This window comes from Branchiostoma belcheri, unplaced genomic scaffold, assembly GCF_001625305.1.
Source record: "Branchiostoma belcheri isolate BF01 breed outbred unplaced genomic scaffold, Haploidv18h27 scaffold25, whole genome shotgun sequence".
NCBI lineage: Eukaryota > Metazoa > Chordata > Leptocardii > Amphioxiformes > Branchiostomatidae > Branchiostoma > Branchiostoma belcheri.
The window spans coordinates 580,249-596,249 of NW_017803854.1; the positions used below are offsets into that span (position 1 = coordinate 580,249).

General features: G+C 40.8%; 2 protein-coding genes across 3 annotated transcripts; both read left to right on the forward strand.

Annotated features, from left to right (window-relative positions):
* Window positions 1–3,605: 3,605 nt before the first annotated feature.
* Window positions 3,606–5,059, forward strand: LOC109471515. Its single transcript, XM_019770853.1, has 2 exons — window positions 3,606–3,712; window positions 4,360–5,059. The coding sequence occupies exons 1-2, from the start codon at window positions 3,606–3,608 to the stop codon at window positions 5,027–5,029; spliced, it is 777 nt and encodes a 258-aa protein (XP_019626412.1). The 3' UTR covers window positions 5,030–5,059.
* Window positions 5,060–5,636: 577 nt separating this feature from the next.
* On the forward strand, window positions 5,637–15,386 carry LOC109471502 (sperm flagellar protein 1-like). 2 transcript variants are annotated; one of them, XM_019770838.1, is made up of 8 exons: window positions 5,637–5,878; window positions 8,736–8,847; window positions 9,222–9,369; window positions 9,885–9,993; window positions 10,875–10,925; window positions 11,610–11,736; window positions 12,862–12,985; window positions 13,392–15,386. In XM_019770838.1, the coding sequence occupies exons 1-8, from the start codon at window positions 5,758–5,760 to the stop codon at window positions 13,500–13,502; spliced, it is 903 nt and encodes a 300-aa protein (XP_019626397.1). In that variant the 5' UTR covers window positions 5,637–5,757; the 3' UTR covers window positions 13,503–15,386. The 2 variants fall into 2 exon arrangements, with proteins under 2 accessions (XP_019626397.1, XP_019626398.1); XM_019770839.1 differs by lacking the exon at window positions 10,875–10,925.
* Window positions 15,387–16,001: the final 615 nt, after the last annotated feature.

Here is a 16,001-nt window from a genome sequence, read left to right on the forward strand (position 1 = left end):
TGGCATTGCGATCGAACAAAGCTGGATGACCCAGAAGGAACCGCACGTTCCCAGCGATGTCTTATCGGGGTTGTGCATAGGTCGACCGACAAACTCTGGTGAATCTGTGCATCCAGGCCAGCTCTCGCTTCATGCATGAATGACGGGCGAAAGCCAAGAAAGTGCGCGTTTCCCTCCACATGTATCGCCAGCTCTTCTGGAGGAAGGGGGATGGGACGAGGGCGACTGCAGTTGTTGCCACTTCTGTTCTAGCGCCTCCACCTCTCGCTGGAGCTCGGCCTCACAGTTTGATGGTCTTCTTCTGTAGGTCCGCCATGGTTAGCTTAGCTGTCGGAGAGACCAGGGAATCCTGCTTGTCCTTGCAGTCCTTCCCCGCCTAGCCGGCGTTGTGAACCAACAGAAGGTGACCTCAGCCGGCACATCGGCGCTGTGTCTTCGGCATGCGTGGCGTGAGAAAGCCGAAGACTGGATAACTAGTCGAGAGGATTCCGGAATCAATTGCTGCCTGTCCTGCCCCTGGCAGGTTGACGTCAGACTGACACGACAAGGGCTGGAAGGCATGCTAATTACAAACTTCATTCCCGGGGCTCCCAAAATATCCACCGTGATTGGTCCGAATAGATTGAATAATTTCAAATTCACCGCAAATCTGATTGACATTTCCTTCAAGAAATCGTGCGTTAACTCGCTTCCTGCCAATTAAATGCCCATTTCCGAGGGTCCTGACATTAACCTACGGGTCAAATTTGAAAAGTTCATGAACTTTTGACAATGCTGACGGACCCTTTAGTTGCTTTTAATAGGTTGTTCCAAATACTCAATAGTTTTGGTCAACATAGCTGCAATGCAAAGACATTGACATCATGGAAGAGTCCACTAATCAAGGAGGGTTTGCGCAGTTACGTCTAGACGTGTCTGACAGGCATCGCATTGGGCTTAACCTCAGGTCGCTACGTTAGCGGTGTGGTTGATAACAATTCACCTCTGTCCAATCTGAGGTCAATTAAAAGACAAGCGGCTTAGACTAAGCGCTATCACATTTCGTTTTCACCGTATGTATACTAGTATTCAACTGCTGTGGGGATTGTACATGTTACAATAGCGGGGTAGAACTTGTGCTACAAACCCACAAACTTACTTATAAGGTTTACGACAAATTCAGGGTCGATCGTCTTCATGAAATGCTTCTCAATACGTTTTCACAAACATAATTTGCAGGGTGTTATACTGTACGGATTTTCCTCTAGACGTTCTGCTGCTTATGTACAAAGTTGAATAGTTGCAGCTGTTTGTCCTTGAGCGCTATCTGATCGCTGTTCAAGGCCGTGTTGTTGGGGATGATACAATAACGCTAGCAGGGGAGAACTGTGTTCCTGTAGAAAGGCTGGGATTTCCCGACAATAAGACTATAATAGTTTTTAAACTGGTTGTGATAACAGCCAGGAGGAGACTCCCTCCCCTGGACACAGCTAATTTTAGGGGGTTTAAAATTGATACAATCACATTATCGATTTTTAGGCAAACAGAGGGATAGAAACCATGGTTAGAAACCAATCAAAATGTGCATATTAATAATTTTCTTTCTTCAGAAGTTTTTTTCTTCTTCTTTTTTAAATTCAGAAAACAGTATTTTCTTGGATGTGTAGTCCTAAAGATGAGACCACTTATTTAGAGAAGTGGAATTTTGTTTTGGGGTGTGTTTTTCTTTTGATAAGGGACTTGTTTACAAGGTGAGTGGTGATTAGAAAAAGGATGAGAAGGAACCCTGCAAAAGGTAAAGCACTAAAAGTGAACTTCTGTGTTAGGAATCTTTCGAATTTAGCGTAGAGCGTAGAGAGGCTTCTTGAATTCAGCGCAATACGTAGCCGGCTCTCAGAATTTAGCGTTGTCGGGACCCCCCTTGCAGGGCCCCTTGAAAGGGCTCACACAGCACATTTTCTGTATCTCTTCGTATTCCCGTCTTAAACAGTGAAAACGCAGTGCCACCGAATCTGTTCTGTTCTCCGTGACCTCATTTCCCTTTCCTCAGGCCAAAGTTGGTAGTCTGAGCAATTTCAAGGACACACAGCTCAGGCGGCAGCGTACCGATACTCCCTCAGGTAAACAGGAGTATGTGGCCTTGAAGCTGTGGCCTTGGTATGGCCAAATCAATGTACTGCCTTACATATGTGTGCTTGCTATAGAAATAAAAAAAACTCTTTATTTATGTTTTTTTGATTGGATTCCAGCCAAAATAGTTACGTATTTTAAGGTGTAAGTCTATGGGACAGCGAAATTGGCGTATGAGACCTTAAATACTAGTAGCCGATTTAGCTTAATACACTACATTGCGAACCTGTCTATATTAGCAACCGCTAATATTTCTATCTAGTGTTGATCTATACGTTAATAGGATAACTAGAGGAATTGTAAATGCATTTTCATGATTCTTTGTATGTGGGTAAAAGCTCGTCCAAGTTAGAAGGGCATTGAATGTTGGGGCAAATCAAAAGTTTATAAATTCGCAGTATTTCCTTGAGGATATAGATTTAATAGAAGCCTTGGCTTTTGTAGGCTATAGCTATAGCAATAACTGGCGGATTAATTAATAGATACAACCAGCTGTGTCCATACAATACGTTTAGTACGCGTCTATGGGCTTCGTGAGAATTTCGCTCTGTCCTCGACGTCGCCAAATAAAGGCGTGTGCTGTGCCTTATAAGGTCTGACATGGCAGGACAGCCGATTAAAGATAGCACCAGCATGTTACACAAGGCCCCATAGCGCTAGCAAAACAAGCGACGAATAGAGCAGGGGATCCAGAGATGGTACTAGTATTGTCTGTAGAATGCTTTGTTCCATGGGTTTAGTGAGTTAGAGCTCTGCGAAGGTTTCAGCTCGGACCTTTCTTTCAACGAGGTGAGTTGAACTACATTAAAAACCGCGCACGATATCTACATCAAGCTATATTTATACTGTATCAGTGTATGATGTGACAAGATGTCACAGAAGGCAGATACCCTCTATAATATAAGTAGCTCTCCTCTTGGTAACGCTGCATTGTCTTTTTCATCGCTGTATTGGAGATGCATGAACGTTCTCTTTCTTTTCTTTTCAAAAATAAACAAACTAGGAAGAGGAGCCAGTGAAATATCTAGGCAAAAATTACTGTTTCAAATTTGATGGGAGGGACACAAGGAATTGTTAATACTCAAGCAACTGAATAAATTTCGAAAACTGTCAGACGTTTCATGTAGCATCCACTGCTCTTCGTCAATGTCTTGATGGTGGGTCCAGCTATTCCTCTTGAATAGCATGGAGGTTTACCTCCATGTGAATAGCAAATTCCCGGCCTTTCTTTCCCCTTGAGAATTGAAAGACGACACTCAATCAATCTACTTAAGCAACTGGTCTTGACACTTAAATCACACATAGATGGTCCATGATGATTGTTGTGTAAAAACAGTCCCTTTATTTAATTTTACTCACAAAAGTGTATATTATGGGAGAAAATAGGCCATTACAATCATTGGTGGAATTTCTAACGTCTAGACATTCTTTGACACGTCTGTTTTTTTTTTTTTTTTTTTTTTTTTTTGTTCTCCACACACAACCACCCCCCAGCCATGAAGCCTAACCCTTACGTGGACGCCGCGGAGAGAAGCCGGGTGTACTCCACCGCTGACGTCACCTGTCTGCTGCGTGACGTCAGAAACCGCTTCCTCACCTTCGTGTATGCAATACCATGTTAATTGCCTTTGACAGAAGGGTATAAAATCGGTTTGCCTTAGTGTGGAAGACTGTGGATTCAGCGGCATAAATCCTGAAAGCACGGATCGATGTTCATGACTTTTTGGCAGGCAGGTTACCGTTGGGGAGACCAAGGTCAAGTGCAAAAATGGGCTTTGTGGGGGGTCCCTACGTTACTGCAGTGGGCCTTTTGTTTTTGTCGCTTGTTATCAATAGAGTTAGATTAGTATACTTAGTGTCATTATTGTTATATATGAAAGTAGATCAGCTTCTTAAACAGTTAGAACTGTCTCCTTACCTTACCTCTTTCGAACTGTTAGATATTGTTAGCATCACCAACCGATGTACGAGTACCCGTTACATCTGTCTGTCGTGCAATAAAGTTTGTCTCCACCAGACTCCTTTGCAAGGCTGAATGAATAGTAGAAATCAGCCAAAAAAGGGGGTGGCATTGGCCAGAGAAGTTGGCCGGACAGAGAGGGTACATTCCGTACAGGCAAATTGGACCCTCTCTGGCCGGCCAACTCCTTTGGCCAATGATATCCCCTTTTTGGTCGATTTCTACTATTCATTTAGCCTGCAAAATGAGTCTGGTGGAGACTACAATAAAGTTCTTCTTCTATTGTGCAGCCACCACCGCTCAAAAGCGACCCCTGGCGACTCTCCCCTGGTGGAGAACGAGCAGCTAGCCGTCGTGCTGGACCCCTGCCATGGAGAGAACGTGTCGCACGTGCTGGAGAGCGTTGCTCCCACTCTTCGCGTCTGTTGCCGAGAGTTACACGGGACTTGGAGCACCATGCCTAGCACCGTACTCCTACCCTTCTACACACCCGAGCGCTGGCGGCTCGTCGCCGCGCAAATGGATTACGAGAAGCGTTCGGCAATTATCTTCTGGATCGATCCCCGGGGCAGGGGAGCGTTTCCAAGGCGTCTCATGGATTCAATTCGTTTTCCATTGGCGAATTACATCTCTGAGTTTACGCAGATTCAGTGCGGGTTGACAAACGCGCATACGACACAACCGGAACGGCCCTTCGTGATGATCAACGCACGGGAGTTGGAAGAGGACATCCAAGGGTACGGTGTGAACGAGATCGACAGCGGACCAATCGTCGTGCAGATCGTGAGGGACTTCATCCTGGGGACGAGCGTCCCTTCCATCCTACCTGCGTGCGACCCTCAACATGAGGACCAAATGGCGGAAATTCGCGAAGCAGACTTGAAGGTTCTGAAAGAAGTCAGACTCCACAACTCCGACTATATCGAGAGAGAGAATGGGGAAGAACTCTTCATAAGATGATTTCAATGATTATAATAATAAAAAATGATAATTTTCTGAATTCACATGGCCATGAGTGTTTTATTTTCTCGTGAATCATTGAAAATGGCAAGTCAAGTCAATTTCTTGCAGAACAATCATAACAGGACAAGCTCTTCAGCGGGATTACATATCTCGCAGCTCGCTGAAATCTACTCTAACGTCTATAGTACTAGTAATGCTTATACGTTCTATGCATACTATCACTATACTATTTCATAAAGGTTACAATATATATACACATGTATATGATACTGTAACGTTACTTACTAGGGCATAACGTTAATCGTCAAAATGACCTTGACCACTCAAAACCATTTCCTGAACTCCTGAAAAATTCCAGCTCAAAATTCGATATAAAATGTATCAGAATGTTCAATCAGGTAGTAAAAATCTTTCGTGTGTTTGTCATTCTTGTCACTAGAACAGTCAAAGGTGGACAAACTATACTCTTTCAGTCTTTGGCCATCGAATTACTCATGATTTGGCGCGTTTTGATGTTTTGATATTTCGAAATTCGCGCCATTTTTGTGACGTCATCCAGGTGTGCTCGCGATCGACCCTTTAAACCCATACCAGCTCTCGCGAGACGACGTGACTCACCCGAGACTTGGCGAGACTTTGACGCGTTGACGACAAACAAAACATGGCGTAAATTCCGGTTGGAATGTTGCACATCGTCCCGGTTTGAACGGATTTTGGAGCCTTAGATGGAAGCAGCGATGGCCGGAGAGTTAGACGAAGAGTCCCTCCAAGAGTTGTACTCCTGGATCGACGAGATTCCTCTGACTAGACCCAAGAAAAACATCACCAGAGACTTCAGCGATGGCGGTAAGGTGTCAGATAACACCTTTCAGGATGTTGTGTTTCTTACGTCGTTTTTTCGTCACCCAAAACCCTTTCAAGATGCGATATTTGTCGTGTGTTTGCACACATTTGTGTAAATCTTATGAAGTAAGAATCATAAATAGTCTATTTTGCTGCTTTTGTGACATATATTAGGCACAACATAGAGTCTTAGATATGCAGGGTCAGACCTTGGAGTTTATGAAAAGACGATTAGAAGCTTTAGAATCACTGTAAATTATTAAATCGCAGGGATTTACTGATATAAAAGACATGGGTTAGACATTGGCCTGTGGTACAACGCACGTACAAAGCATCGTATTTACATAGAATTTATATTATAAACTCACATGTACACGTCAACACCATCATTTGTAAGAGTATACTATGATCTTTTGTTGAAAGGGCATATTATGATATGAATTCATGGAGGTGTGTTTTTTTTACCACTCAACAACATCTAAAACAAAGGGAGCTGGGAGCATGTCATATCATAGTCATAAAAACACAAAGAGAAATTTTAATGTGTTGAAAATACAATAAATTTGTATTACAAAAAGCAAGGGCAAAATATAATTTTGTCATGTTTGACCCATGTACACTCAATGTAAAATCCCATGATATCCATAATCTTCCACAACAGTACAGCTTGTATAACCTCATAATGACATAACATGGATCAAGCACAACTTTTAAAGAGCACTGCCAAACACAAGTACCGTAAAGTTCCAAGAGGCAGACTACGATTTCGATTACAGGACTTATGTATAATTATAATAACTTCTAGTACCACAAATTGTATTTCATAGGCTTTTTTTAGCAATGCCGATTCAGATGGTTGATCTCCCCGTTTTGTATTATATGATTACAGAAATGTGACAACCACAAACTTTTTAAAAAACTTTAAAAGATGCACATACATATGTATATACATACATGTATACACATATTTGTGATAAGTCTTCAAAATTTGAGTGTTGTAGCATCTGGGAATTTGAACATCAATTTATATATGTGGACTATTATACTTTCCAGAACTCAATATTGAGGGATGTACTCGAGTACCTACTAATACGTGTCACTGTGTAATAACATGTCATCAGAAGTGATTTATACATAAACACAATGTCTCATCAAATATTAAGAACCGATACAGACAGCCATGCAAGTCGCACACACGCCACGCCGCGACCAACCATGGGAACGTGAAAATATTTGGTTTCGGGGTTAATCTTCGTGAGTTGGCCTCTCAGCATGAAAAACATCCATGCTCGTAAGTTACACACATCTTGATAGGGTGACAGCTTCACCACACAGAGAAAAGATCAAGGCTGAATGTTGCGTGTGAATGTCAGAGGTCTGTGTGTACAATCGTCTGACATCTATTCATTAAGTACATACACCATAATAGTATATATGTATATATATATATATATGAATGAATGAATGAAAGACCTTTATTGTACGTTTGTGCTCTAACAAGCTAAGTACAGGTCATGAACAAACAGGGAAAAAGAATACAGTAATGACATTTACATACTAATACATACTAATGTGATCTACTATTTACAGGTTCAACTACTTCTCGTTTCTTGACGCAGTTAAAGATGTACGAACATATTGAGCTATATGTACCATGTAAGCATATGGCTTATGGGAGCAGTGCCTGAGAAGAATAGAGGGCGAGGAATCTATTAGTTCAAAAGAAACACTAGTACTAGTAGTAGATCTAGCACAAGATATGCAAATTGCATGATTACTGTAATTAATGCAGTTACTTTCACAGTGGTTTCATTTGACAGTAGCAGGGAAAATGTTAACCACAAGCAAATGAATAGTGATTTTAAGTATCACTTTGCCTTTTTTTTGTCATCACTTCCCTGAGGTATTGTTTTTGGTGGCTGAGCTCTAGGTTTGTGAATGTATAATCTGTAAGGACAGAGTAGGTTGACAGCACATGGGTGGGAGAAAGATTGACAGACAGAATGACATGGGGGATACCAAAAGGTCAGGCATGGGAAAGAGGCATGAACTAGGGAGTAAGCTGAGAGCCCATGGGTGGGGGAGAAGATTGACAGGCAGAATGACAGGAGGGATGAAGATAAAAACCACAAAACACCCAAATATTTCCCAGAACAGTACTCTCATCTTCCGAATAAACATACGGGTACGTTTATTTTTTTGGGCCCTAACATCCACCCAGTACGTTCTTATTTTGCACAGTACGTTTATTAATTTTTTGAAAACCAGTAATTTTTTTCAACTTCGTGTGAAAAAAATTGACAAATCATCGACGTGAAGACGTTTATAAACGCGTATTGTAGCGAGAAACTTGTCATTTTCGGGCCGGTTTTTGCAATCACCGCGTGCATAAATTCATCTGAATGTTCTATTGTCATGGGTGGTGCTTATCAAAATACGAAATATTAAATGCCCCCTTTTTTTTGTCTATTTCAATTCCTAATTGCAAATAACAGTTAAAGATTTGTGCATATATCAGTAAGGGCGCATTTTAGTACAAGAGACACAGGTTACCCGTCAATTTTGGTAATTTTCCGGGGGGTACGTTTATTCCGGGGGTATGTTTATTTGATTTTGAAGATTTGTCCGGGGGGTACGTTTATTCCGGGGGGTATGTTTATTCGGCAGATGAGAGTAGTCTGAAATCTGTAATTTGTTGTAGCCAGGGTACCATCCTGGTTAGTTTGAGACACTAGCAACTGTTGGAGCAGATGTAAACCTACCAGGATGGTACCCAGGCTACATTTGTTTTACACAAGCTGCACTACATAGTGCTCTGTCATACTCATAGCTAATGTTGTTTCTAATCTAATGTTTGCAGTGATGGCAGCAGAGATTGTAAGACACTTCCTGCCCCGAATGGTGGACCTACACAACTACAGCCCTGCCAACTCCACACAGCAGAAACTCAGCAACTGGGGAACTCTCAACAGGTCAGCTGCCATTACAGAGTCCAATCTAGTCTAAACAAAACCTGGGTGATGTGGTTTCAGTTTGTTTAGACTAGTAGATTGGGTTTTCTTACCACTTACTTTCAGTTTACCACAGAAAGAACTGTGATTCACTTTATGTTCAAGATAGCAAAAGTTTATGGTCTGAGAAAAGTGGAAGTGTTCACTGAAATATATGTTCACGGTGCATGGTGACAGGTGTAGAAAAAAGAAAGTCGGTGAATTATTTCTTGATGCTGCAGCGTGGAAAGTTGTCCCTTTGTACCTGACCCCTGGCTGTGAAATTCTGGTGAGAACAGTGAACAGAGTGCAAGGAAAAAGTCATTGACAGTGCAACCGTTGTATGTCTTCTATAGGAAAGTCTTCAACAAGTTGAACTTCCAAGTCCCAGACGACGTGATGCGAGCGGTGTGTAACTGTAAGCCTGGGGTGGTGGAGGTGGTGCTGAACCAGCTACGACTCAAGATCATCGCTTATCTGGAGAGGAGGAAAAAATCTGCAGATGTAAGACACTGCTCGCTCGTTTATTTGTTTGTTTGTTTGTTTGCTTGTTTGTTTGTTTATCATTCAGTGGCTAATTGCTCACAATAGCAAATTCTATACAAAGAAAGAAGAACTAAGAGTGGTGGTTCCAAGTACACATTCCTATTTTTCCAATACACATGGATTGTTTCCACATTCATACAAACCTTTTGTTATCATAACATAGATGTATTGCATTTTTATGAGACACACACACACACAGTGACACACCTATTACTACACATGAAGTTGATTTTTTATACCAATACACATAACTGATCTGATACACACCTATTGTTGAACAATACTAACACACAATACACACTGAGAAAAATTACTTGTACTGAGTTAACACACCTTTCATTCCAACGCACATACACATACATTATTTGAACAGACATGTGTATCTATGGTTTCAAGCATTGTTGTAATTCTGACTAGTTGCAGTGAACACCTACTAGTATTTCTTTAACACACAATCACACTTGGTGTTGCAGGCGGAGATGAAATCCCCAGAAGGTTACAATGACTATTATCACATGAATGGGCATGACATGTACGGAGGAGGCAGGAGCTACATACAGGACCCCTATCCACTGCCAGGAGGTAGGTTCAATTCTTCAAATTCAATTCTTTATTTCCATACCAGCATTGCAGACATGCCGCTCCTGGGATGTCGAATTCGGAAGATTCGAGTACGAATCTTGAAAAGAAAAGGGGGAGTAGTGTAACAGTGGGGGGTTTATAGGCGCTGCCAACTGACCCGGCCGATGGGTGTAGACCTTTTAGCTGATTCAGTAGGAGCGTTGGATTGTAAGCTGGCGCCCTGGACCAGGAGGCCCAGGACCAGGAGGGTTTATATCTGATTCTACTGCTCGCCTCCTGTTTCTTACAGTCTATATATGTTGGGAGCAGTTTTCTTCGTATTTCATTTTATCAGATGCTTTGAACATGTTACCTGGGTTAATGTAGGAGTAAGCTAGTAAAACAGTAAATCTGAATTAGAACTTCAGTGGAAGGATGTAGAGAAACTGGCCGCTGACCAAACCTACTGAACTGCTCTGACTGCCTCTAAGTATAAGTCTAAGTAAGCTAGGTATAGAAGCTAGTAGTTACATGTACTAGTACTTCATTCTCTAGTTTGTGGGCTTGTTCTCAACAGAAAATGAAATCCAGAATAAAACAGTTTTCCCTTTTCTTTTGTTGATAGTCTGCTAGAATAAACAGTCAACTTGAACTGGAAGCAAGCAAACATGTATAATAACTGAACCAATCACTCTTAAGGGCAAGTTTGAATTTTTATTAGCAGAGTGTTAATGAATCTAAACGTGTGGTTCTTGAATTATGCTAAAGCTCAAATTTCAAGACTTGAATTTCTGTTGAAACTACAGTATAAAGAATTAGGGACTAATGTTTGCACATCTTTTGGATTGTCTGGTTTTATATTAAATTTTGTTCTTTGTTTATTTTTAACTTTCCTTCTGAAGTGCAAGCATTGCCAGAAGGACAAATCACCTCTCGCCCATCCAGCCTTGATGGTAGATCCATGCATCATACTTACGCACCGTTTTCTGTTGGTCTGTGAAAGTGTGTCTTTGCACAGTGAAACTGTTTCAAGTACACTTCAAACTATACCTTGTAGAGCGCTAAGTATTGAATTTGCTTTTTGTGAAAAAGACTTCACAATGTGTTCTTAGTGCTCTTATAAAGTGTTTTCACTTCCCACACAAGTACAAACTGCACTCTAGTTCACATATGCACAGAAAATCTAATCACTAGAAGAATGCACACCATTTCAACATTCATCAGTACTGTCTGTCTATCTATACTCAACCATAAACTATCAGATATCAGCTATGCTGTTTTAATATTGGGAACCATGTGAGGGAAAAGTAAGGGGTGTTAAATTACTTAAAACAAAATTACCCACCCCTATTGACTCCAAAAATGGAACAGTTGGAGTGTAATCAAGTTATGTGTATCCAAAGTGACAGGTTCTGTTGACAGTAAACAAAGGATCATAGTTCCAAAAGTGTTAAGGTTAAATAGTCCTTAATTGATAAATGTTTTTGAAAATTATGCCTGAAGTTCACAATTCAGCAAATTATCAGTAAACCATGTATAGAGCTCATATCAGAATATTGCTTCTTTGAACAGCAATAATTTTCTTGTATTGTTCCAGTTTGTTTATTTGTTGTTGTTTTTTTTTTGTTTATTTCCAGTTGACCCCTACCCCCAGTTCCGTGACCCCAGGATGCAGAGACCCCAGATGGCCAAAATGTCACCTCGGAATGGCTCTATGGAGGGACAAGACAGGTGGGGCCGCGAGGGGAAAAATGGCATCGGGAGGTAAGAAGAGGACTTGTTATTCTTAGTGTCATTACGTAGCCCACCAATGAGGAATGGGGATACATTTTGAAGTTGTGATGTGATTTGTTACATGCGAAGCTGGTGTGTTACGCCGAAAGGCGGTTATACCGGCTATACAGATACAGATACAGAAGGAGGCCACAGCAGGTAAATTTTATGGATGACATCCTTAGACTCCAAATATGAAGTGATAGGCATGTACAACATTGTGTCCATTTTCGGCATGTTGTCCACTGTCAGAGACCATGAAAATTTATTTTCTTTTTTTTAACAAAATCAGGCAAAAATCAATGCGCGTGCTGATGATCTATAAAAATTGCTTGCTGTGGCCTTAGAAAGGTATACTAGTATGTAGAACCATTTGTTGCAAAGTTTAGGAATGTTTATTACAGGTATTTTGAACAGAGACTGGTATATTGCTGTATTTCTGATTGATTCTGCCTTCACTTGCTCACCCCCAAAACCTGAGTGGTACAGCCCTATGCACATGTTGTTCGATTATTGATTGGGTGATACCATTGCAAGAATGGAGGTGGGGTAGTGAACAGAAAGGGACAACCCACAGAAAACGGTGCTTTGAAAAGAAGAAGGTGGTGGCAGGTTTCCCTACTATTCTGTAGAAAGACACAGTCATAGCCAGTATTTTAGTGTAGTTTGGTTTAATGCATGTTGACTAGAAAGATACATCTTTCTCTGTTATCTTAAAGTCTCTCCTTAGTTGTTTCCTGAAGAAACCACAGTTACAGAATAGATTTTGAGAGTTGTGGTTTTTAGTGGTCTTCCTATCCTATGGGTTACGAATAATAGAATTTGGCAAAGAATAATTGGCCAGAAGAGTCAGTCCATGGGAGGGTTAGTCCCCCTACGTGTAACTGTGCTAGGAAGTGGACTATGTTGGCTAAACTCCCCTGGCCAAGTATTCTCCATATTTGGCTAAATTCTCCTTTTTTAAACCTACTAGTATGGTGCATGTTTGGTGATATTAGGTCAAACAAAATTGAGATAACGGGAAAATACATGCACAGTATTTCAGGCTGGCTAGGACCCCAAGTCCTAGCTGCTTTCCCTGTTTTTTGGTCTCATTGCCACTTATGCCTGTTACAGCGGAGGCCAGGTGCCCAGAACCAGGTCGATGACCCGGGTCAACGTGGACGGCCTTGACCCTGAAGTTCGGCTGCTGCTGGAGGAGAAGGAACAGGCCTTCCTGGCATCACAGGAAACTGTACATGTATGTGGAAACATTTTTTAACAAACTAACTAAAAAACAAACAAACAGGTCTTTTATACATTGATGAAGACTAGACATCCAGGTAAACAATATTCAAAGGCAAATCAAACTCTATTAGTATTACTGGATGAATTGTACTTCTAAGCGTTTCAAGTGACATACGTCACTCTTCCTCTGCACCACTAAAATGAGAGCACAAGTCAACACTAATCACATGTGTAGTAGAGTTTGAATTGTCTTTGAAAACAGATCTTTTGTCTGTTATAGTTTTTTTTTTCAAAAACCAATAGTGAATTCCTTTAATATGTTGGAACAAAGCTGTTGCTAACATGGTAGGCATTGTAGATGGATAAACCAGTTGACTTTCCCAGCCTAACACGAACTCCCTTTACAACTTTTTCCCCAGATCCTGAACGCAAAGATCCGGCGGCTTGAGCACCTCCTGCACCTGAAGGACATCAGAATAGAGGACCTGAACAGGAAGCTGGGCCAGTACTCCCAGAACGGGCACTCCTGAAATCACGCAGAGGACAGCCCCGCACCGGGACCACGGCATAGTTTGACCTCTGATGTAGAAAAGATGACAAAAATGAAAAATAGACTTGTGCAAGGACAGCACAGGTGTTCCCTTCTCATACTTGACAACTTGCACAAAGAGGCAAGGAGTCTTGACACCTACAAATACAACATAGACTGCATGAAGCTACCTCCTTGGCTTACAAAATATTTCTGTCAAAACAAACTAAGAGAACTACTGTACATGTAATACTATATGAAAACAGGTCCATAGAAGTCCAACATCCTTTGAGGTGATGAGTACCGGTAGGATGTCTGCATCATCATTGCTTCTCAGTTGACAAGCTGTCTCATTTTTCTCAGTCAAATGTACCTGTAAAAAAGCCATTCTGTCCCCCAACACAGCTTGTGTAGTTAAAGTGTATCCTGAAGTTCATTGGAGTTTAGAGGTCTTTTTTATAGCAGGTTGCCATGGTGATGTAAGGATGTTAAGTCTAGTTGCGGGCGAAAGACTGTCGAGTTGTAAATATGAATATCCATCAAAATCTGTTATATTTATAGTGGCGTTGCACTTCTTAACTTATTAGTAAGACATTTCATATTGAGGTCCTATAGTGTTCTTCCACCAAAAGAAAATAGGAATTGGGTGAATGAAAGGGTAACAGATTGTAAATATGTTATACAATGTAGCATGGCTGAAAGAATTGGAATTTGGCTGACTATAAGTGCAGTGTTGTCGTAGAACTGAGTAAGATACTTCTTGTGGCCATGTTTAAGAACTTTTAATTAACATTCCTTCTCTACTTTACAAGGTTTTTGTGCCTTGTGTCACAGGATTTTCTGTCCAAAATGTAATGTAAGTGTTAGCAATTGTGGTTGAAATATTCCACAAACGTACAACAACAGCCATACCAGAATTTAGACTTGGAGACTACGCATATTTTTTGTAAAAAAAGCTACAGCTACTGTAGTGTTGTAAGAGTTGTTTAGAGTTAGAATGGCACATAGGACTTAAAAAATATGGCACAAAGTTGTATGTTTCATTGATGTATCACAAGTGTATCACTTTTGGTACCCCCCTCTGTAAAATGGCATAATCCAGAATTAGATTCATGAATTTTGGAAGTACACGAATATGGAACAGCCCATTTTCATTCCAAGGTGGGCCAGCAATTTCAATAATGTTGATACAGTACTAGTATTGCCTTTTGGTCAAGAAAGGTGTATTGTTTTAGCTGGACCGTTCCAATGCATTTGGGCTAGTACACACATGTGGTAGTTGGCAATAGTATACGTGTACGTCTAGTATATAAAGTCAGTCTTTGTTGCTGAATTGTTGAATTCTAATTTTACTGCAGATAGCAGCAAAGACCATAACAACTTTTAACAGAATCATACATCTGAATATTTGTCACCAACACTTGTCACTAAAGAAATATGATGGGGCCAAAGAAATGCCCCCTGCCCCAAGTGAATTAAACTGCATTGAGATGAATATCATAGATCCTCAGGATGCCCTCATTCAGTGTGTAAGTTGTGAAATTCAATGTACAGTGCATTCAATTTGTATGTTTTGGGGTTGTATGTATATCCAGATTGCTAGGTAAAAGCCATAGCTGTAATTATTGTGAACAGAACTTGGTGTTATTTTATTGGTGATAGGTGTGAATAATAATATTGGTGGTGGAGAAGGTATTATTGACGATCACGTTCGATGTAAGTAATTTTGTATGTGATCACAGATGATCTAGTTTTTATACGAGGTATTATGAACAGTGTGGTTCACGGTTTGCCACTGTTTTATGAGTTCATTTTTCCCACAGCATTCTTTGTTGTAATTCTATTTTTACATGTGCTATGTGTAAATAAAACTCATCTGTTCAATCCCAAAGGTTGGTGGAGGTTGATCATTTGTCTACATTTCATTTCATTCCACATTGGATTTGACTTATACTTTATTAGGATCCACAATATTTAGCTTGACATCTCAGCTATTCTTCCTGTGGTCCTCAGGATTCTTCTGGTGGATTTAGGCTAGCCTCCATAGCATGCCAAAAACTGCGGGTCTTCAGGATCTTTTATGTGCTATTTCCTGATTGCATATAGACAACATAGCCGGCCTGGTTAAATTAATCCCATTTTAGAAAACAGCCAAAGACCACCAAACCCCCAGTTCTATAAGCCTGCTACGGAGGCTAGATTTAGGCAAAGTTGACCAAAGCCTGAAGAATTAGATACTGTAAATGCATTTTACATTCGCTATGGTTTTATTTTCACTGATTGTATGTGTTTTGCTAATACATGCATACAAGCTACAAATGTACATGTACAGTACATCAGCAACATTCACACCTGCTCTTAGCCTCCTTCTCAGTCTTGTTGGGCGTCGGCGTTATTTTTTTCTATGAGCAACGCGAGTAATATGCCGCCGTGAGGGACGATTTGCTGCCGAGGGAAGAAGAAAGAAAAAATAAGAAAAAAATAACGCAGACGCCCAACA

Coding starts and splice junctions, on each gene's coding strand:
- LOC109471515 (XM_019770853.1), top strand. CDS start 3,606: ATGAAGCCTAACCCTTACGTGGACGCCGCGGAGAGAAGCCGGGTGTAC. Junction 3,713..4,359: donor AACCGCTTCCTCACCTTCGT/GTATGCAATACC, acceptor TCTATTGTGCAG/CCACCACCGCTCAAAAGCGA.
- LOC109471502 (XM_019770838.1), top strand. CDS start 5,758: ATGGAAGCAGCGATGGCCGGAGAGTTAGACGAAGAGTCCCTCCAAGAG. Junction 10,926..11,609: donor TCGCCCATCCAGCCTTGATG/GTAGATCCATGC, acceptor GTTTATTTCCAG/TTGACCCCTACCCCCAGTTC. Junction 12,986..13,391: donor CATCACAGGAAACTGTACAT/GTATGTGGAAAC, acceptor CTTTTTCCCCAG/ATCCTGAACGCAAAGATCCG.